The sequence below is a fragment of the Balaenoptera borealis genome (assembly GCF_965194805.1).
Source record: "Balaenoptera borealis genome assembly, chromosome: 12".
In the NCBI taxonomy this organism is placed as follows: Eukaryota; Metazoa; Chordata; class Mammalia; order Artiodactyla; family Balaenopteridae; genus Balaenoptera; species Balaenoptera borealis.
The window spans coordinates 42,885,565-42,908,378 of NC_138869.1; the positions used below are offsets into that span (position 1 = coordinate 42,885,565).

At 52.7% G+C, this 22,814-nt stretch overlaps 1 protein-coding gene across 1 annotated transcript in view; it reads right to left on the bottom strand.

The window, feature by feature from the left end:
* The window catches only part of BSN (bassoon presynaptic cytomatrix protein), a 92,225-nt gene that overhangs the window by 31,141 nt on the left and 38,270 nt on the right, over positions 1–22,814 (bottom strand). The window contains exon 2 of the mRNA XM_082347990.1: positions 12,093–12,501. Within this exon, the coding sequence (XP_082204116.1) occupies positions 12,093–12,501 (409 nt within the window). The remainder of the gene's footprint in view (positions 1–12,092; positions 12,502–22,814) is intronic.

A 22,814-nucleotide genomic window follows, 5' to 3' on the forward strand; every position in this document is an offset into this window, starting at 1 on the left:
CACGTGGCAACGAAGATCCCGCATGCTGCAACTAAGACCCGGCGCAGCCAAATAAATAAATACATAAATAAATATTTTAAAAAAAAAGAAAGAAAGAAAATACCTCCGAAGCACTCTGCAGGTAATCACCCATTTTATCCTCTTCACAGAACTTATTCTTTCCCAAAGCTTCTGCTACTTTGTCCCTTTGGGTGTCTCCTGTATCCTTGCCCCACCCATGAGCTCTTGTTTAGGTGGTCTTGGGACAGTGCACAGTGTGTGGCACACAGTAGGGATCACTCCAGAAATGCTTGCTGTGGGATTAATCCTGACAACCTATTAATAGGGGCATAGCTCTTGCAAGGCCGCAGCCATGAGAATGGAGGTTCAGCATCCCATGAGGAGGCTTCTCCTTCTCAACCAGAAAGGCAGAGGCCAAGTCCGCTCATCTATGGTTGAGCAGCCAGAGTCTTTGAAAGCACCACAGTGGCCCAGTTGCCAGGGAAAGGTCCAGTCTGGTCCCTGGGGCAGAAAGCTCCTTCTGCCCACCCTCAGGGGTGCCTCCAGCCCTGCTCTCTGCCTTGAGGTCACAGGGCTGTGCTGCTGCCGCTGTGGCTGACTTGCCAGCAGCCCAAGAGCAGCATCCAAGGAGTAGGGAGAAGACTGCACTTTGATGAGTACCCCCTGGCACCCTGCACCACACAGGGCATGTTCGCAGGCATTCTTGCATTTTATCTTCACAGTAGAGAAAACCAAGGTCTAGTATGATTTAGCCACCAGCTTTCACAGTAACCCAGCTTGGAAGTGGCACTCCTGGCAAGACTGGCCCTGCCAGCCCTGCCCAGCTCCTGAGCTGCAGGCTGCAGCCTGCGGCCTTTTGCATGTCTGCCTCTTCTGCAGACCGCTTAGCCTCATGCAAGTCAAGTCATGGGTCTAGAAGTTGCCCCTGCGAAACTCAAAGACCAAGCCTGGCTCTAGAAACCATGAGAACAGTGATGCCGCAGCACTGGGGAGTGAAGCCATCCCCCAAACCGGGAACTGTTGACTCATCTAGATGCTTTGAAGACCCAAGGCAGCTTTGTCTACCTTTGGACAAAGAAAGCTACAGAGGAAACAATCTGTGTCCCTGGGACTCAGCCCAAAGACTCCTTTAGAAAAGTCATTTTTGGTGAGGGTGATGGGGGTTCACTCCCATCAAAAGCGGGAGCTCCCAGGAGCGAGCTGTTTTGGCTCACCCTCAGAGGGACCCTGGGAGATGGTTACCCTCTTGAGGGGAGGCCTAGGTCCTGGCCCAGGGCGGCAGCCACAAACTCAGTTCCTGTGGTGGGTGCGCAGCCCACACTGGAGGTCCCGTCTCTGCAGCACGCCCTGAGGTGGGACTTCCCGGGAAGAGGAATCTGAGAGGTAAGGCTCTTTCTCCTGGGACTTCAGGGTGACCCTCCTTTGGGTTCTGGAGAGGGTTGAACAAGGGCCTGTGCTAAAACTCCTGCACTCACCACCAGAACCTTCCCTTACCCAGCCCCCATCACCCAGGCTGTCACAGGCGCCTCACCTAAAATAGAACCTCTCCAAGAAACAGCTAAAACACCCCTCAGTGACTCATCTCCCAGATGGGCGTAGCTATTTCTATCCAGCCTCTTCCAGACAGCAGGAGCCTTGACCGTGCCCTCCCCCAACCCCTCCCAGGCTCAGGCCCAGGCAGATAGGGCCAGCACACAAGGCCACCCTAGGAGAAAGCTCACTGGGGGATCTCTCTGAACCCAGCAAGACTTCCCTCTCTGCCTCCCCTGTGGAACTTCAGAAGCTTCAGAAGCTTGCTGGGAGGGGCTCATCCTCAACCTCTTCCTCCCTACTCCAAGGTCCTTACCCTGTGTTAGGGGGATGGAGGCTGTCCACTGGGTAGGGAGGGAGATGGCTGCGCACCACCAGCCCACCTGCCCACCTAGGCTGGGTATACATGACCAGGCCTGGGGCAGCTCCCCTGGCTCTGGAACCAACAACAGCGAGAGTCTTCCTCGGCTGGACACAGTGTCTGTGGCTCCTGGGTACCCTCCTAGCTGGCTGCCCACCAGAATCAGAGGGCATGGCCTTCTACCAGTGTGACAGGGAACCTCTCTTAGAGTCTTGTTACCAAATATCTCCATAAGCCCTTGGCCCATGGCCAGGAGGTGGGCAGGTCACAGACTTTATGTCCCAAGACCCAGAGATGGAGCTAAGGGGACTTCCCAGGGCTACTCTGAGGTAGATGGTTCTGCCTGACATCAGCTTCGGTCAAGCTGATCCTTCTTGCCAGCAAGGGGACCCATTGTGCCATCTCAGAGGCATAGATGCCCCTGCACCCAGCCCAGTGGGGGTCTGAGCAGCAGAGGGGATGGGAAGTCTCAGTGTGGTGTGCAGCCAAGAGCTGGTCCGCAGATAAGGGAAGCAGAAGCTACAGGAACATGGCTTCCCATAGGGAGCCAGTGCCTGCTCTGCCAGGAGCCGGCCAGAGATTCAAAAAAGCAGGCCTTGTGGGTTCCTGGCTCTGAAGGGACTTTCTCCCCGAGAAGAGCCTTTCTCAGCTGCTCCCTTACTTGCACTGTTCAATCACAGAAGGACAGCTAAGGCAGTGCAGCCTACCAAGGATCCAGAGGCCTGGGACCAGGCTGGGGGCTCTGTGAACCACACGTCTGCGTGGCCTCTCCCTGCGGCTCCCTCCACTGGGCTCTGGGGCAGGAAGGGGTGTGGGGAAACTTTTTGGGAGGGGTTTCTACATCTTTCCCACAGGGACACTGGTGGCACTGCACCTGCCACCCTGCGTCTCAGCCCCAAAGGGTGGGATCCAGCCTTGCACGTCCTATTTGGCCCCAAAGGATGCTGCCCAGGGAACTTGCTTCTGCTCCTGGGTGGGGCCTGCCGCACTGGCACCTCTGTGGCTACCAGGAAGCTCTGAGGGTCCCCAGCAGTAACAGGTTCTCTTTCCACCATCCCCTCCCACGTCCCCACCAGCAAGGAAGGAGGGTGGCAGACGTCACTTAGCCTGCCTTCCTGCAGAGAGCAGCGCTTGCCTCCGAGCCCAGCCCCACCTGGGAGAGCGGGCATGCAGGGTGTCAGATCACTGCACTGACATCATGCCTGATGCTGCATTCATTCTTTTTTCCATTTTGGTACAAGTTGAAACATCACAGGAGCAGCTTATAAATGAGCCTTCCCTGCTGGTGCCAAGTCTAGAGATTCCTGGGAGGGCCCCACCGGCCAGTGTGACCTCATGCTCTGCCGGGCTGTGAGTCACTCGCCAGGCCTCGACAGGAGGAGGCACATAGCCCACTGTGGGCTGGGAAGAAGGGTGGGCCTGTGCCCTCGCACTGCCCCTAGCATTGGACACATCACCTGCCTCATCCAGCATCTAGCTGCCCCAAGTCTGCCACCAATCTGCTTTACCTGTCAACTGGTTGACCTCAGGTTTAGGCGCGGGTACCACAGGGTCCCATAGAGCAGGACACATTGATCCAGAGCTGGATCAGCCAGGCCTGGCCCACTGGGGAAGCCTGTGCCAATCTCATCAGGTAAGGACCCTGAGGGGGACCCTGGGAACCTGCCCAGCATCTGAGGCCAGGATTTGGGTCGTGGAGGCTGAACCCAATTGCCGCTTGGGGCTGGAAGGCCTCACTAGCCTGGAGCTCCATGAAAGGGAGAGAATCCATCCCCTTGCTGATCCTCCTCCACCTCCCGATATCCCTCAACTCCCCCCCGATCCTACCCCAGATGGGCTCCCCTCCTTTCCTGGCCTGGGAAAAAATTCTCCTGTCCAGCACCGAGCCAACTCCCCTACACCCCATCCCCATACTCCTCTTGGACCCCAGACGACCTCTCTAGGAGAAGCTGCACTCCCTGGATTTCAGAATGTGGCAATGCCTCACCTTCTCTTTTTTTTAAAAAAAATTATTTATTTATTTATTTTTGGCTGTGTTGGGTCTTGTGTTGCTGTGCGCGGGCTTTCTCTAGCTGCAGCGAGCAGGGGCTACTCTTTGTTGCGGTACGCGGGCTTCTCACTGCCGTGGCTTCTCTTGTTGCGGAGCACGGGCTCTAGAGTGTGCAGGCTTCAGTAGTTGTGGCATGCGGGCTCAGTAGTTGTGGCTCACGGGCTCTAGAGCGTAGGCTCAGTAGTTGTGGCGCCCGGGCTTAGTTGCTCCGTGGCATGTGGGATCTTCCAGGACCAGGGCCCGAACCCGTGTCCCCTGCATTGGCAGGCGGATTCTTAACCACTGCGCCACCAGGGAAGTCCCTCACCTTCTCTTTAAACTCCCTAGGGCCCTCGGGGCTCAGCCATTGGCTTCCCCACCCTGTTCCCCTCCTGGCTCCTGCTGCCTTCCAGGCCCCCTCATCATGCCCTCTAGTCTCAGAAGTCCTTGGCTCTGGCCTCCCAGGCTTCCACTGCACTGACTCCCACAGTCACTGCAGATGGCAGCCACCCACTAACCCGCCTGACACCTCTATCCCTCAGCCTCACCCTCAAACTTACCCTCGCCCAAAACTGTCTCTCCTCCCAAACTACCCCTGTGCCTGTCCTCCTCCAGCCTCCAGGTCGTCTCCTAGGCCTCCCCACTGCAGTAGGCCTGGGGCCTTGTGGAGACCTCCCCCACCGAGCCTCTGCTTTCTGTTCGTCCATGGGCCCTCTGCTTTCACATCCCTTCCTACCCCGCTGAATCTATGGTCTGCCGATCCTGTCACACTCTGCTCAATGTCTGTGCTCTCTTGACCCGTGTCTGCTCCAGAATTAGATCCAACTGCATACCTTTTTCTCCGGGCCTACACCTGAACAGCTGAATGGGTACCAGGCAAAGGGGCTCCACTGTAAATTAACTTATGTCCTAGCTTCTCCCGGGCCCCCCAGCTTCCTGGTTAACTCACTCCGTCTCTCCAGTTAGCTTTTCTCCACAAAGGCTGGTTCAATTTCTCCATTCCCATCCCTGCCTGTCATCTTCCCCTGCCTTCTGGATCAAATGATGGCCCTGCTTCCAGTGTCTCAAAAAGGAGCCACATAATAGGATGCCTCCCCCACACGCAGGATCTAGACCTGCCTTTTCGGGGGCCCCACTCTTTCAATCATGCCCCATCTCCCACATGCCTAGGCATCGCTTTCCTCTCAGAGCTCAGAGAGCAACACTGTCTCCTGCTTTTCAGAAACCCTCTCCTGCCTGCACACCTTCCCTAGTTACTGTCCGGGCTCTCTCCTCTCCTTCTCAGCCAAGCTTCTCGAGAGTTGACCACATGGATGAAGTTCAAAAAACACTGTGCTGAGTGAGAAAGGACTTACACAAAAGAGTCCATTCTGTATGATTCCATTTATATGAAGTTCTGGAATAGGCAAAACTCATCTATGGTAGATAAAAAATCAGAGCAGCAGTTGTCCCTGGAGGAGGGATAAGGATGGACAGGGATGGGGCCTGAAGGGACTTTCTGTGGTGAGGGGATGTTGTCTGTCTTGACTGGAGGGATTTGGGTGACACAGGTGCATGCTTTTGTCAAAGCTCACTGAATGGTACATTTAAGCTTTGTACATTTCATTCTATATAAATTTTACCTTAAAAAAAACCCTTAAATACTGATCTCTAACTAATGAGAGGCTTACTGAAGTGTTTAGTGGGAAGTATACTGATGTCAGTATATGGCTGTGAATCTCCAAGGTCTCCAGTCCTGACCTGCCTGCACGCCAGGGTCTTAGATTTGTCACCCTATTGCACTCCACTTGGGTGCTCACAGACAACTCCAACTTGACACGACCCAAACAGAAGAATTCTCCATCTCCATCTCCTACCCCCATGTCCACTACATTTCCATAACCTGTCTGTTTAGCCTCCAAAATACACCAGGAATCTGTCACAGTTCCCCCACCATGACCATCTCTACCCCAGCCCCAGCCTGCCCCTACAGGCTATTCTCCACACAGCGGCCAGAGTGTGGGGTGTGTGTCTGTGTGCTATTGTTGTATACATATACATCTATGAAGGGGAGTAAAACAAACATAACATAAAATGTGCCATTTTAGTCATTTTTAAGTGTAGATTCAGTGGCATTAATTACATATATGATGTTGTGCAACCATCACCGTTATCTATTTCCAAAAAGATGTTTTTAAATGCACACCTTACCTTCCCACTGCCATCATCCAAAACCCTTGACATCACATCTGGAGCCCCCAGCAGGATCTGCCTGCCCTCTGGACCTGGCTTGCTCCCCGGCCGTCACATGGGCCACATACTTCCCCTCAGGCCTTCCCTGCCTCCACCTGTCTCTGGTCCAGCATCAGTCTAACAACTGCAGTCTAACCTCCCTTCCTTGTAGAAGTCCCGAAGAGTCTTGTCACAGCATCACAGCAAGTCCCACCAGCCCTCCTCCTGGTCCTCCACAACCCTGACCCCCAGGTGCGGCTGTGTGTTTGCGGGCGTGGTTACTGGTGAACGGGCTGCCTCTCCCTCTGGCCCGGAGGCTCCGCAGGGCTGAGCAACACATCTGCTGCAGCTCTGCCTGAATCCCAGTGTTGAGGACAGTTCCTGGCTTATATATGGACTCAAAAAGCATTTGTGGAGGGAAGAAAGGATGAGAAGAAGGGAGAGGGCCACCCTCTGACTGAGTAGATACAAGCGGGCCTGCTCAGGCCAAAGTTTGAGCTAACAGACAGTAGAAACGGCAGAACCAACAGGTGACCAGCCAGCAACTGGCTACTTTATGGAGCTTTCCTCCTCTGCCTCTTCCTGCCTCTGGACCCCCTGCCTCTCCCCGTCTTGTCCCTTCTCCCTGCTTCTACTTTATTTCTCTCTTTCTACCCTTTTCACTCCATTCTTTTTCATGTTGTTTTCTTTTGCCCTCACATACAAAATCAGGTGTTTTAGGAATAAAATTTCGTATTTTCTGTTCTGATTTAATTTTACATTCATTCTTAGATAACTTTACAGCCCCCTTTCATAGCTAAAAGTTAAGTGCCATGCCTGACGGCCGCAGCTATAAAAAACTCCCACTCCTGAACAGCCACCTCTTCTGCCTGCCCCCAGTGGCTCTGGCCTCCACCCCATAGTGGCCCAAGCAAGGCGGCCAAGGGGCCTAGTTCCTGGGAGCAGGGACTGACAGCACGGCTGGCTGCCCAGGGCTGGCTGAAGCTTGGGGGGCATTTCCCTACTGACTCAAGAGATTGTTTGGGTCAAAGTGGCTACTGCCAGGCAAACCACCCAAGGACTAGACGTACAGAGGGGAGAAAGGCCTCCCAAAGGGCCCGCCACCTGGAGATCCACTTCCTCTTTGTTTGGAGATGGAGAGGGGAAGGCTGGGCCCAGGAAGGAGGAGGACACCTCTGCCTCTCCTCAGCTCACCGCTGATCCATGTCCTTCTAACACCCGCTCCTCTTTCCTCAGTGGCCCAGGCGGCAGTGTGGCCAGGAGGGAGCAGAGGGAAGGGGACAAGGCTGGTGGCTGCAGCAGAGGGATCTGTGCTGCACTCACAGCACCACCCCCGGGCCAGCTGGTGGCCCAGCCCTCGCCGGAAAAGAGTGGGATGCAGGCAGGAAAGGAAGAGGCTTGTGGCCACTGCATCTCTCCCTCCCTTCTCCGCACCACCCACCCTGGTAAGTGCCTAAGCCCAAGGCTTGCCAATGGGGTGGGAATGGGGGAGGGCACAGTAGCTTGGTCTTGGCTTCGTCTCAGCAAAGTCTAGACCTTGGAATGGGCGAAGAAAGACCATGATCACTCTTCTGTAGTTTTCTTAGAGGGGCTTATAAGCGATTCTGACTAGAGCAAGGGAGGTTGAAGGCACATGGGCTGCCTGGACCTGGAAGGCTGGGGATAAGGTGGCAGCTCTGCTGCTACCCACAGGGGTAGAGGGTGGGCCTCCCACGTGCAGGCTACAGCCTCACTTTAGGTACTGTTCTGAGAGGATTCTGCTGATCCGACCGGGAAGCACAGGCGTGCAGTCAGCCCTGCCTCTGCACAGCACTCATTCCTGTGATGCTGTTGCTAGCGCGAGGACAGACTCCACTGAAGGAGTTCCAGGCCAGGATGTGCTGCTGGGGCTGCTCTGAGCAGGGCAAGGAGGCCCCTGAGGGAGCTGACAGAAACAGGCCATGCTTGCCCCCAGCCACGGCTTGTCCTCTCCAGGAGCTCACTCCCACCCCGCTGTCCACCCCGACCTTACCTTCCCCCTCCACCCAGCTGGCTTATGGCCACACCCATCTCCTTCCCCCAGCTATCAGAACAGGTGGCTCTGTCCCAGAGGAGAAAGGGGTGGCAGGCCTGAATGCTGAGTTACCGAAGAGCAGACAGGTGGGCTAATGTGGCACGGAGCAGGCTTGGGGCATCGGCAAAGCCACTGAGGCTGGTCCCTGGACCCTGCTTCTCCTTAAACATTCGGGAGGTTTAAGGTACTTGTGTAAGAACCCACATCCAGGGAGAGAAGAGAACAGTCTTCCTGTCTTTTCCCCATCACTGGGCAGTGACTTGGCTTAAATGCTAACACCTCTGGCTTCCTGGTCAGTGCGTCCTCACAGGGAGGGTCTTTTGTGGGTGGTGAGAAATGTTCTGACCCCACAAGGAAACCCCCAGTCTTTTGCCATGGTTTCAAACAGGTTAAATTATTTACCTGCCCTGAGCAACCAGGGCTGGAGATCTCCAGGAAAAAACAGCCTCCACCACGAAGAGTGGCCAGGATAGCCCTGCTTGCTACGAACCATCCTCAGCCCAAGCAAAAATGGACTATGAATAAGGAGAATGGGGATGGGAGTCCTTGGGATAAAACTGGAGACCTAGCTACTGGTTCTGGGTCCCCAGCTCCCTTGCTCCAGAATGAATCAGAATAAACAAAGACTTGGTCTCCTCATCTGTAAACAGAGGGTGCTCTGAGCTGCTCCCCGACCTCCATGAAGTCTTAATGTGGTCCAGGCACTCAGACCCCCAGCAAAGTGCATGGGCAGGCATCTTCCTCTCAAGGCATCACAGCCTTGAGAACCAGCCAACCTGGGCACGGGCAGGACAGCAAGTGCCACATCTGTGTGAGTGTGGTACCCATCCAGCAGCCCCTGGGTCCACTGGCCAGAAAGCAGTGGTTCCAGATCTCAGACACTATTCTGGCCACATGGGGCTGACCTGTATGTGATTCTCATCTCCAGACCTGGTGTGCTGTTTCCACAGGACCCAGCTAAAGTAATAAGACCCTGACAGATGCCATGAGACAGAAAAACCAAAACTCTGAGTTCCAGTGACCATTGGCCCAGCAGTGCCAGTCTTTTCCTTCCTTCCTATTCCTTTGTCCTCACACAGCCATTCAGCATAACAGTTCTATCTGTGCTGCAACTTGAGTTACCAACCAGCCCCTGATTCTCTCCTTGTGACACACACGATAAAAGGTTCATTTTCCATGGTCTCATTTCCAAAGATCCAAGAGCAGATTCATTAGTGGTCTGAGAGGCATGAAACCCTCCAAGTCACTTGTGTGGTAGAAAGCTGAGGAGCAATGCATCCTGCTCACATGCCCTGATGAGGCTTCGGTGACCTTCAAGGCCGGATGCAGGACCCAGGCTACCTCGGCATTACCACACTAGCCGTTTCAGGCACAAGCTCGCACCCCCAGACAGGACCCCAATTAAGCTGCCCAGTGGCCAGTGTCTGTAGGGCATCTGTGCTGGGACTGGCAGTCCCCCCACCACTTTCCACTCTAGCTGGGCTCCTCCTAGGAAGTGAGAAATCAGAAAAGGAAGTGAGTAATCAAAAAAGGAAGTGAGTGCTGGAGCTGAAATTCCTGGAAAAGGTCACTCTGCCTGAGCCCCTGCCACCTGACTTCAACCAGCCTGACTTCAGAACCCGCCCCTTGCGCTGCCCAGAACCTCAGGCCAGGCAGGAGCCCAGCCCAGGACACCAGGGCAACCCCACAGACAGCCTTGTTGGCTGATGAACATCATGTTAGAAGGACCAGAACAGATGTGGCTTGACCAAGGTGGATCTATCAGCAGGTATGTGGGCAAAACTTGCAAATGTGCTTTCTCGTTACGTGGAAGCGTGACCAGGAAGGTGAACCTGCTTTTAGTGAAGTGACAAAGGGCAACTGCTCTGACTCAAGAACTAGGCTCTGCCAGCCCCTCAGGAAAATGGGCTGAGGGTTCTCTTCCTTGACAGGAACACCACTGAAAGCCAACCGTGAAGAAGAAAAGGTTCTGCTTGGAGACCATGGCAGAAAAGGGCATCCACCAGGTGAGAACCTGGAGAATGGTCAGCATTTCCCAAACTGAACGCCATGGAACAGCAGCCCCTAATGTTCCGGGAAAGCAAGTCTGGGAAAGGCCACCAGCAACAGCCCTGTCTTAGAGCTCCTGCATGTATATGCCTTGAAGGACCTGGTCCGGAGGCCCACTCTTCACCAAACACTGTGAATCTGCAGTAAGTTGGAGGCCCCTTTCCTCCTGGCCCTGAGCCCCGGCTTCCTCCCAGCACAATGAGGCAGATGGACCGAGTGTCGCCAAGGTCCTCCCACTCTGCTGTTTTTCCAGGCACAGCCAAAGGCTGGCTCCCCTCCCACCTCATCAAAGGTCCTAGGCTGGGGGAGTTTGTTGTGTGGGAAGGACTGAGATGCCCACCAGGAAACTGGTGCCACTGTGTGCAGCTCTCCCTTGATCTCCGCCTACCCCACCCAGAGTCGTTCGGGTCCTGCCGCTCTAGTGAGCATCTCTGGAGGCTGGAACCTGGGGGGCAGGGCCAGCACAAGAGGGGGATCCCCACAGCAGCCTCTCTCATCCCTGCCTGCCAAGCCTCCCTGCTCCTGTGAGGCTGGGTGTTTCTGGGTTCTCGCTAGCAGAAACACCCAGGTGAGCTTCCCTGGCCTTAACCACACTGTTTTAAATACTGAGGAGCAACACTTACCTAACTGATCAGTGCAGGGATGGGCTGTTTCTAATCACGGATGTAATAATCACAAGTGTGCACGCCTCCTCAGAAAGCCCCCACACTCCAGGAGTGATTGCAAACGCACTGAATCATCTCCCCACACCGGCAGCTCCTTCCTCGGAATCTCACACTTACCTCTCGCAAAGCACACGTCCCACACCCACAGCACCTCATATCACAAATAGACCCCAACCTGTGAACAATTATTCTCACTCATCCCCCCACCCATGTGGTCCAAATGGCTCCTGCTGCTGATAATCCCAGCTGCGGCCATGCAGTCACCACTCTCCATCCGGCCCAAGGGCAGAGCCCTGGGGGAACGACCAGAGACTTCTGTGGGTTACCATGGAGGAGAGGGAGGAAGTTGACAAACCCACTCATTTCAAAGGCATGGCCCCAGCCCAGCTAGTATATTGGGGCACCCAGGCTCCATGGCACCAAAGAGAGGCTCAGGGGCTTGGCTGAGCATCCCACAGCAACTCAAGGCATCCCAACACAGCAAGGGTGGGGCTGGGGACCCAGGGTCCTTTGGGGGAGAACGGAGGCCAATCACATGGAAATGGCCTTGCAGTGGCCTCTTGGTGAGTGTAGGACACTGTCTCCATGTGGATGCTTGGCCCCCAGTCTGGGTCTCTACTTTACCCCAAGGTTGTTTCTTGGGATGGGTAGCTGCTCTGCCCCATCAGGCCCCAGCTTACTGGAACGGAAGCCCAGAGGAGGTGGTTCCTGAAGCCCAGGTGGGAGGCAGTTTCCTGTCTCCCTTAACACCTTGCTCCCCTCACTGGCATCCCTCTCCAAGACCCACTGTCAGGGAGAGAGGCTGGCTGACGGCCAGGGAGACTTGCCTCCCTTTGGGCCCTGCAGCTGCTCATGGCCCTCTCCAAATGAGCATCCACTGGGAAAAGTTGTCCATAAGACTGTCATTGGCCCTCCCTAAGGACATTTTTCCAGGTCAAACTTGGACCAGGTAAGAAAGCGTCTTCTACTCAGGACTGAGCCCAAGCTTTCAGTAGGTGCAGGAATACCTCAGGACATCTGGGGCCAGAACTTTTTCTCTGCTACCACATCTGGGAGCCAGAATACAAGCTCTGGGAAGACACAGAAGCTGATGGCCAAGGGAAATGACCAGGAAAAGAGAGCTGGTGAAAAGGGGAAACAGGGGAGGCCTGGGAAGGCAGGTGGGGTGGAGGAAGCCGGCGCAGAGTTGATTACCTGGGTGAGGTGAGGGTTGGGGTTGAACCCACACTGGTTGCAGACCTTGTTGTGACACTGGGTGCAGGTGTTGAAGTTTGGCTGGCTGGGGGTTGACGTGAGATCCGAGGTCTTACATATGGGACACAGCGTGCTGCTGGGAAGGGGGGCGATCTGGGGGATGGAGTAGGGTGATGTGGGGGTGCTGCCTCTGTCCGGTGACACAGAGGGGGACCGCCCTGATCTCTGCGTCCTGCTGTCTACCTGCAGCGTCCTGCGGGGGCCATCAGCCTCCTGGCCTGCTGGGCCCTGTGCCCTCGTCTCCTGGGGGCTCTCACGGCTGGGAGCAGGAGCAGAAGGCTGCTTCGGGGTTGGGGAAGCTGCTCTCTGGCTACCCAGGGGCTCCTTGGGGTCCAGTCTCCTGGAAACGCTGAAATGACATTGAAAATGACAATGTTAGAGATATACCTTAGAGAAGTCCCCTGCAGAGGTCTCCACCAACCTAGGTGACTCTGCCAAGCCCCGTCGCCACCCTCCTCTGCTGCCCAGTGGCATCATCACAGCCCCCACTGGCCGAGTGCTGACTGACAAGTGTCCCCCGACTTGAACCCTCAGCACTAGGCCATGTGGTCGGCTCATGAGTGTCCCCTCTTACATCCCACTAAAGTGCAGAGTCTGATTCAGTAGGTCTGGGGTGGAGTTTGCACCTTTAAGAACCTCTAAGGTACACCAATAAAGATGTTAAAAAAAAAAAAAAAAAGAATCTCTAAGGTGATGCCTTTACTATAGTCTGCAGACTACACTTTGAAAACCAAGGCTCTAAACCTATACATTAGTATCACCTAGGCTGATTTTAAAATTTCTGACTCTCAGACTGCACCGCAGACAAATTACATCAAAATCTGTGGGGACAGGACCCTGGCATTAGTATTTTTTTCCTCCCTACGTGATTTCAACATGCAGCTAGTTTAGAGCTACTTCCCTGGCAGGTCTGTTATACATTCTGGCTTGTCCACTTCAGAGGCCGACCCCAGCAAGTTAGAGGTGAGGGTGGGGAGGCACTCCAATGCCCAGTTAATGCCATCTCCAGCAGGGACAATGGAGCCTTCCTTCTGGCAGTCTTCCAGCAGGTCTAATGCCAGACCAAGTCCATCAAGATGGGTGAAGTGTTACCTTTCTGCTAGTGCAAGGCAGGGTGGGACCGGAGTTCTAGGATCCAGGCCTTGAGGAACCATCGAGGGGGGTTGGGGTCAATATGCCTGACCCCAACCTCCATCCGACATGGCCCTGCTGCAGCAGAGCCAGCAGAGTTGAGTAGTTCAATGAGGTAGAAGGCAAACCATCAAGCTAAACTCAATGCCCTATATTCCTTCTCATTTGACCCAATTTCAGGTCATTTCTGCCAGTTTTCCAATTTGAAAAAAGCCAAGCACAAAAAGCCAAAAGCAATGCTTCATATTGCTTCCCTGAAATTCAATACTTGCTTCAGTCTGTATTCATTTGGGTGGATACTGGCACCCAGGCGACAGGGCAGCCTGGCTGAGAGCCACTGCAGAGGCCCGGCCACAGCCACCTGTGGAGCATCCTGGCCTGGCCCCTTCAGCCCCAGTGTTCCTGGTCCTTGTAGGGTCTGACTAATAGGAGGGGATTCTAAGTTTGCTGCCTTTATATGAAGACCATCTGCTTGCCAAAAAATTCAGGAGCCAACTGTAGGATGTCTTAGGACAAGCTATTTCAGAGGGGAGACGAGGAGCCCCCCTGGCGAGGCCCACTTCAAGACACTCTGCAGTCCTTCTTCCTTTCCGAGGAACTGCTGGGGAAGAGACACACCCTTGGTCTAATTAAGACTCTTCCAGGAAAAAGAAACACTGTTGAATGTCCATCAACCAACAACAGCATACACCCATCCATCCAGTCTCACAGACCTGCCACTTTCTTCTTCAGTGGGATAACCAGAGTCTGAGTCTAGCCCCTCTGAGCCACCTTTGCCACCAGCTGTGAGGCCCAGTGTGGTGGTGGCTGCAGCCATCTCTGGCCCACACTTGGAACCTGGACTCTAGGGCCTTTCAGTAAACTAATTTCTAGGTATCGTAAAGAAATAATTCCACTTGGTTAAATTCATAATTTCATTTTTTACTTAAATTATTTGGGGCTAGAATTTAAAAGCAGCCCTTGAAAGCCAATCAGAAACGGACTTCCCTGGTGGTCCAGTGGTTAAGACTCCACGCTCCCAATGCAGGGGGCCTGGGTTCGATCCCTGGTCAGGGAACTAGATCCCGCATGTAGCAAAGAAGATCCTGTGTGTCACAACTAAGACTTGGCACAGCCAAATAAATTTAAAAAAAAATTTTTTTAAAAGCTAATCAGAAGCTACGAAGAGCCCTTTATAACATGTGAAGAGACTGTAGCCCCTTCTCAGGCTGTGCAAGGTCAGTGGTTTCTCCTGAGAAACTTAGCAATTTCTACTGTGTTTGTTTTGCGTGAGGTGTGACAGGCAATCTTCCGTGTACACAGTGACTTTTTAATTCAGTGTTGCATCACAGTGTAGTCTTTCTGGGGGCATTTTATGTGACACTTAGGGATCCAAATTCAAGTTAACTTTCAACTCATCTGTGGTGACAGTGAATAAACAAACAATGCCCACTGCACCCAGCAAAGTCTGCACTGGAAGGGCAACGCTCCCTGCACAGAGGCCTGATTTGTGTTCACACATCACACGGCGACTGTAGTTGACACCTGGCAATCACAATACACGCCCATGAGCCCTTCACTCTCCTGTCTCCTGGATGATTCCTCACACCTCTCCTTGATCTGCAAGCCGCCAGCATGTCCCTCCTTCTCCTCGCTGTCACTGACGACTTGCTCACCATCTCGCAGGGAAAGCGGGAGCCACTGGAGGGGAATTTGTACATCTAAGGCCTCTTGGCGTCTGTCCCGCTGTGTTTGCCTGTCTCCTGTTCCCAAGGCCCACTTCTCACCTTCACAAATTCTCCCCTCTCCTTCACCGTCCATGTTTACCTCGCTATTTGGATTATTTCAATGGCCATACAAACATGTGTCTCCCATCTTGAAAAAGAAAAAAGAACTTTGGCCCACTTTCCCCCTCAGCTACTGCCTCATTTCTCTGCTGCTCTTTACAGCAAAACTTCTTGAAAGAGTGGTCTCCACTCACGGCCTCCAGCCCCTCTCCTCCCTTCCTCTCAACCAATACAGCCTGGCTTTTGCCCATCCTTCCACAGAAATCGCTCAAGTGACAGTCACCGGTGGCCTCCACATCATCAAATCTGACAGTCGCTTCTCAGTTCCTCCTCCCACCTGATCATCCCCTGACCAGCAGCGGAACTTGACAGCACTGAGCATTCCATCCTTCCTGAAATAAGCTCTCCACTGGCCTCCCGGAACACCACCCTCTCCTGGGCGACCTCCTCCCTCCTGGCCATACCTTTCCAAGCTCTTCTGCAGGGTCTTCCTCATGTCCCAAACGAGGGACCCCACTTCCTACATTGCAGGGACTTAGCTTTTGTCCACACAAGCATTTCCGAGTACACAAACCCCTGAGGCTCAAGACCCACCCAGACTCAAGGCTTTAACTCCCACTCCCCGCTGATAACTACAAATATGTGTCTGGCCCAGACTCCTCCCCTGAGCTCCTCCCTTGGCTCACTGCCAACTCTACATCTTCACTGAGATGTCTTACAGGCACCTCAAACTTGCTGTGTCCAAGCTGAGCCCCTGATCTTCCCACAAATGTGCCCCTCCCCATCTTCCCCTTGGAGTCTCTGACTCCCTTCTTCTCTCAGTCCATGTCAATCATCAGTAAATCTTGTGGGCTTCAGCGTCTGGCCACTTCCTCTGCCTCCTCGCTCCACCTGTCAAGTCACCGTGCCCTCTTTTTTTTTGCACAAGCTGGGTTGCTCCCACTTGCCCCCCTACATGGCAGTCTTCACCATGCGGCAGCTGGGATAATCCTTTACGTACATAAATCAAACCACTTCCCTTGTCTGCTTAAACCTTCCTTTCCCTCCCACAGGAAAAGCCAAAGGCTTTACAATGGTCCATGAGGCCCCATGAGATTTGGGCCCTTTCCCTCCAGCCTCATCTCCTACTATCTCTCTCTCCCTGTGTCCACTTCCCTTACGCCAGGCCCACTCCTGCCTCTGGGCATTCTGCTGGCACTCGCGCTCTCTCGAGTCTTTGCTCTGGTGGCATCGTTTCGGAGACACTTTCCTGGACCACCCTATTTAAAATGCAGTTTCCATCCCTTCTGCCTCTTTGTTCTCCATGGCACTGAGCACCTTCCGACTCATCATATACTATATATGTTGCTTCTGTGCACCCTCTGTGGTCCCTGCATTAGCCTGACAGCGCTATGCGGGCAGGGCCTCTGTGCTTTCTCCACAGCTGCACCCCAGAGCCTAGCACAGTGCCCAGCACGTGCTGGACGCTCAATACATGTTTCCTGGATGGATGGACTGCAGTCACATCACGACTCAGAACATTAAAATGTGGCCCCAAAATGTGTTCGAGCTGAGGAGACATGGCATGTGACAGGTATGCACTCGGTCCTCCGCTGGATCTGACCTCACGCAGGACAGAATGACAGGAACAACACCTGGAGTCCTCTCTGGCCAGGGGCTGCACCCCCAGTCCCACCACATAGAACACTCCACTTGACCATGGCAAAGGTGATACTAATCGGGCCCTCACCATGAGCACCACATGTGCCAAGCACCTGTCACATATTAACTCCTTTAAGCCTCATAGCAAATCCATGCAGTAGGATCCAATTTGCCTATTTTACAGACAAGGAAACTGCCACACATAGAAGTTATGGAACTTGCAAAGCTATTATGACCTGTAAGTGGTGGCACTGGGATTCCAATATCAAGGCCACCAGTCCATGTCCCTAACCATGTCCCACACCACCTCTGGGGGAGCACAGTGAGGCTATGGAGGGGCGGGAAGCACTGCAATTTGGATTCTTTGGATTCTTTTTTCTTTCTTCTGAAGAGCTGTTTAAGTGGAAACTCCCTCAGAAGCGGTCTCTGACATTTTGCTTCTCACTGTAGCCCAGGCCCCAGCACCATGCTGGGCACTGAGTGGACACTCAATAAGTGTAGATGCAAAGTAAACAGGAAGTCATATGGCAGTGCAGTGAGCTCATGGAGTGGGGCTGAGCTAGGGCAGTGATGTTACTTAGTTATGACAACTTCCCCTGGAGTTTGGCCAGCAACGCTGAGAGACTCATAGAGAAAACCACATTCATTCACTCATTCATTTGAGCATTCAGTCATTCGCAAACATTCACTGACCCCTGGAATGATAGTTCCAGGCCCTGTGATAGGTACTGATGGTAAGAATGGATTACGTCTCTTACAAACGAAGGTAGGTCCACAGGTGTTCGTTGTATTGCTATCCTTTACATCTTACACATATTTTGTCAGTGTTCTTATATTCTCTATAAACACCTATTCAATATTTAACTAAAATAAATGTTTTTAAAAAGCGAATCAGACAGGGATCCAGTCTTCTGGGAGCCTCCAGTCCAGAGAGGAGACAGATGTGCAAACAAATCACTGTAAGACACCTCCACACAGTCCAGGGAAGGCAGAAGTCTGACAAGGCTTTGAGGACTAGGAGACATCTAAACCAGGTCTTAATGGATGGGCTGTTCTCCCCAAGGTAAAGGGCAATCGAAGCAGAGAGGAAAGCACTTGCAACGGCCCAGAGGCCTGACAAGGTGTAAGTCAGTGCTATTCTCAGCTCCTGGCAACAGTGTGCACCCAACTACCAGGACTACATGGGAAGCTCAGAGCTAAAATAGGAAGGGCCAGGAGAGCAGGGCCTCCAAGCTTTTCAAACAAGGGAGTGCTCCAGCTCTGTGTCAAGGAGATGGTGGAGGCAGGGAGACAGTGAGAATAAGGCAACAGCCCAAAAGATAGTCCAGGGACCAAGAGGGAGGAGTGGTTCTTTTGATTGAGACGGAGGATCCAGGGAGAGAAGCCAATTGGTGGGTGGAGGTTGGGGAGTGAAATGGCAAAATCACGAGGTTGAGTTTGGTTTTACTGAGTTGGTGGTCTTCAGGGGGCATCCAAGGAACATCAGGAAATGGGTCAGAGCTTGGGTTCAATTCAGACAAGTCTAGATATTTTTATCTGGGAGAGTTAAGGGTTCAGTTCACAGGCAAGCCTCAGGGGATAAAGATCACATGGAGAGCAGTGGTCCAGAAAAGATTTGTGGGGAGCATAAACATTAATGGGAGCAGAAGGGGTATCAGAAACAGAGAGGTCAGAGAAAGGAGAACAACAAGAACACAACCCCCAGGGTCAGAGAAGTTCCCATAAGGAGGAGCATTCAACGACATGCTCCTGAGTCTACGTCCCTGAGGGCTGAGAAGCCTCAGAAGCTCTGAAGGAAAAGGCTACGCCCACGAGGGCCATGAGCCCTCTCCCACTCAGGCCCTTATCCTCAAGACAGGCCAGTTCTCTATCCTGCTGACCACAAGGGCCCATCCATGGCCAGAGATCCAGATTTGTCTGTGATACTCTACTGGACACAAGTCCCAAGGGGGCCAGGGTTGAAGTAGCCTAGGGCCTCCTGGGGAGGGCAGAGGAATGCCCTCCCCAGGAGGCCCTCCTTAACAAAGGTCTCCACTGGGTGCAGAAGAGAGGGAGGAAGGGAGGTGTCCACAATCGGGACCCAGCCCAGCCCCAGGGAAGACCTGGCTTCATGGATATGGCTCATCAGTAGTGAGAGCCCTGGAGGCCAGTGCTCCTCCCAGCAGCCTCCAGGAGTCCTGCTCCTTGAGGAGGGCTGGGATGAGGACAGGTGAGCAGGAGGGGAGAGGGACACTGCCATAAAGTGGAAAAGACACAGGAGGACAGGCAGGTTAAGAAGGAGGGAGAGGGCAGAGATATGAAGGAGGGGCTGGAAGACAAGCAGGGGAAGACTAAAAATGCCTTATCCAGGATAGATATTTTAAAAAGATGGCCAAGAAAGGTAGAGGATGTAAAAATTGCTGTATTTGTACCAGGTTTCCTCCCTTTCAGCATTTAAGGCTACTGACTAATCAGAAACAAGTCTTAAAGCTAGCTAGCAGGGCAGGAAGAAGCCCCTGCCACAAGGCCAATCCCGTCGGCCTCCCCACCAGCTCTCCTCAGTACCCCTGTGGCCTTCTGTCCCATACCATGACCACTGCCGGGAGGAATAATCCAGTCAAAAGCTGGACTCCCCCCTGTCAGAAACTCCCAAGAGAGGCATGAGGCCGACAAGCTCCAGTGACCAAAGATGCTCAGACACCAGGTATGTCCATAAGGGCAGGGCCACCAGGGAGAGCCGTGGCTGCCCTAGTCCACGTGGGAAGGAGCCTGGAGGCCCTCTGGTGGCTGCAGTCAGGGAGGGCCTGCTCAGGCTGGGCAGACTAGCAGGAAAAGCAGGAAGAGACCGTGTGAGCTCCCAAGGGAAAACTAGGCTGGGTTCCACATGGCAGCATTCTAGAGCATGCCCCCCGCCACCTCCAGTTGAATACTTGAAAGAGAAATATTTCACACAAATAAATGGCTGCCTTTGCTCACCAGGAGGGGACTGAATTTAAAGAAACTGTTTTTCTAAGAGCAGCCGGAAGAGTTCCCACAGCTTCAAACAAGGTTTTGATAAATTCCTGGCTGACCTTTCTCTAACAGGCAATTATGGCCAGGAAGATGCTATGGGAGGATTTCTCCTTTAAGGTCCAGGCCAGGAAGGACCTCTAGGCCAGCCCAGCGGCCCCCGTGTATCCAGGCAGAGAAGCAGGGGCTGCAGAACGGTGGGCACCAGGATCTAGGTCCTGGGTCCTGGAGCAACTCTCTCAGGAATGGATGGGAGAATTCAGAAAGTCTGAGTTTTAAAAAAATGCCAGTTTTCACACAAGAAAACATTTCTTGACCTGCCCAGCTTTCAGGCCAGTGGCCTCCTGCCTTTTTGATCATGGGTCCCTGGTAGGGATAAGAGTTGCTGCCATCAGACACAGCCCCGGGGAAGCTGCCAGCATAAGGGGAGACACCAGCAGGAGGCTGAGAGCAAGATGGGACCCAGGCCATAACTGCAAGGAAAGCAAGCCCTGGATACCTCATTCCCCAGCCTTGAGGCCTATCTGGGTCCACTAGGTTGAGAGCATTTCTCAGGACAATCTGATTTGGCCTTGGTTCCCTTTAGGCCCAGTCAGTCTCCAGAATCCAAAACAAGGAAGGGAAATAAAGGTAACTTTCCTCTAACCCCATTAATTGGTAGAGACTGCCTGGAGGGCTGGGTTTGAGAAAGATCAGTGGGAAAGACTGTTGCCACCAATTAGAAAGGTCTGTCATGAACCCAGGAGTAGGGCACATAAGCACAAAGGCCATGAACTTGTCATCCATGATGCAGAACCAAACCAGACCCTCAGACCTGCCTCAGGTGATACCCAGCTTCCAGGAGTGTCTCATTCAGAACTGGGCCAGACCCACCTCGGGTCAAATTCATCCCCCAAAAGAGACCAGAGGATGCATGTAGTGTTTACCTCTGACCTTTCCCTTGGTCCCATTTTCACCTCCAATCTGTGGTCTTCCCAGAGTCACAAGAGCTGTGTGTGGGCATCAGTCAGCTGAACCATCAAATGCCATGAGCTCGGTGTAACTCTGAAGGCTGAATGTCTCTTGCACTGTGGTGCTTGTGTGAACCATGGCTCACCTGAGGGCAAGGGAGTGGTAGATGCCATCCCCCTTAGGACTCTGTTGAGGGGTTACTAGTCCTCTAGTCATAGCTTGCCCATTCATGTCTTATGGAGTGTATCTCTAGAAGTTTTTATTCATTCATTCATGTTAAAAGAGCTCATAGGAACCATGTTCCCTAGTTCTTGAAAGTCCGAACATACCTTTGTGGTCATTAAATCTGAACAACAGCTTGGCTGGATGTAAAATTCTCAGTTGACAGTTCCTTTCCCTGAGGACTTTGCAGGTACAGCCCCTGTGTTTTCTAACTAATACTGTGGGGAGCTCTGGGCCAGCCCAATTAGTTCCCCTTATAGGTATACTAACATTTTCCTCTAGGTGCTCTAGAACTCTTTTTTTTTTTTCTCTTTGAAGTTTAGTAACTTAATATTCCATATCTATTTTTCCTGAAATTCAGTATGTCCTTTCAAACTAAAGATTTATGTGTTCCTTTACTTCAGGGGGGAAACGTTTTCTATTAATTATACCTTTGAATCTTTCTCTGTTCCATTTGTTTTGTTCTCCTCTCCAGAGATACCAATTACACCTACTTTAACTTTCCTTTGTCTTTCCATTGTCCAGGCTGCTGGCAGCCCATGGTTCCCCCGACTCCCCGCCCCCCAATCTGCTCAACTCCTTGAGCAACTCCACCTCCCTAGTAACTTCTTGGCATCACACAGGGTTCAGGGACACTCCTAAACGTCCCCACATATGGTGGCTTTGCTAACCAGTCCAAGAAGGTGGTTCTTGGGTTTGGCCCTCTGGACTCTGACCTCCCTGTCCTAGTTCCGCAGAGGCAGGTTTCCCCTTCTGGAGCCCTCCCTCATCAGAACTAATTTTCCCTGTGCTTGGAAACCATTCTTTGTTCACTGCATTCCTACATACAGGTGTTTCTTAGTTTTGTTGAAGAGAGTTTTCTGTTTCTTATTCTTCTTGCAGTTTTTGGTTAGTTCAGTAAGGAGACTGAGCAAAGAGATGCTTTTAATTTATCGTATTTAACCAGAAAGACATTTTACAACACAAAACAAATGCCATTTTCTGGCTTTTCACTTGTGCAAGTTCTAAGTTTTCTAAAGCATGGTCCCTTTATAAATCTGATTTAAAACTTTAGATCTTATCCTTAAGAAGAAGAAAAGTACACATTCATAAACATTTTTGTTTGCTCTCAGAAGGCACTGGACCTCCTGAAGCCCATCGAGTCCAAACTCCTCAATGGCTGGTCTGGGCCTACCACACCAGCCTGTCTCTCAAGCCTCACCCACACGTCCCCTAACACAAGCCCTGCCTGAGGCCTGGGAGCTCCCCAACAGGCCAGGGGCTTTCCTGCATCCATGCCCACAGGCTCTCCAGAGGGCTGGCTGAACACTTCCACAGCACCATTCCAACCTGACTTCTGGTGTGGAGCCTCCTGGGGTCTCCCTCCCTCTGCGTCCCCCACCGGCCTGGTCCCAGTGCTGCTCCTGCAAGGCACTATCTGTTTACAGTGTCCCTTAGGTCAGACTGAGCACCCCATAAGGGCAGGGGTTCCCAGAATCTAATGCGGGTGCAATCCCTGTTTGCCAGTCAAAGGAAGCAGAAGTTCACACAGGTTGTTATAATCAACTGACGAAAGATAATTTGTAATTAGGCAAGATTTATAGGAAATGACTCTGGTAGGGCTTGAAAGCAACTTCTTATTTTAGGTGAATTAAACAGTCATATTTATATCAATCATCTTTTACAAAGGTCTGGTTCAGCCAATTACCACAATTTCCAAGGGGAAAGGATCCAAAGACTGGGTTTTACTACAGTGCATAGAGGAGCTGGTTTCTTTAGCTAGAACTTAGTAGGAGGGGAGCATTATTGCTTTTAGTGCCCTAACACCTTTTTCCCACTTATTCATCAGACTTGGGTAAAGCTCATCAGTAGGAGATTCCTGAGGGAGCCAGGAGAGGCGGGGGCCCACGCTGGGAGCCAAGAGGGCCAAAGGAGGGAAGAGGAGGCAGGCAGGTGCCAAGACCAGAGTCACCGCCCAGAGATG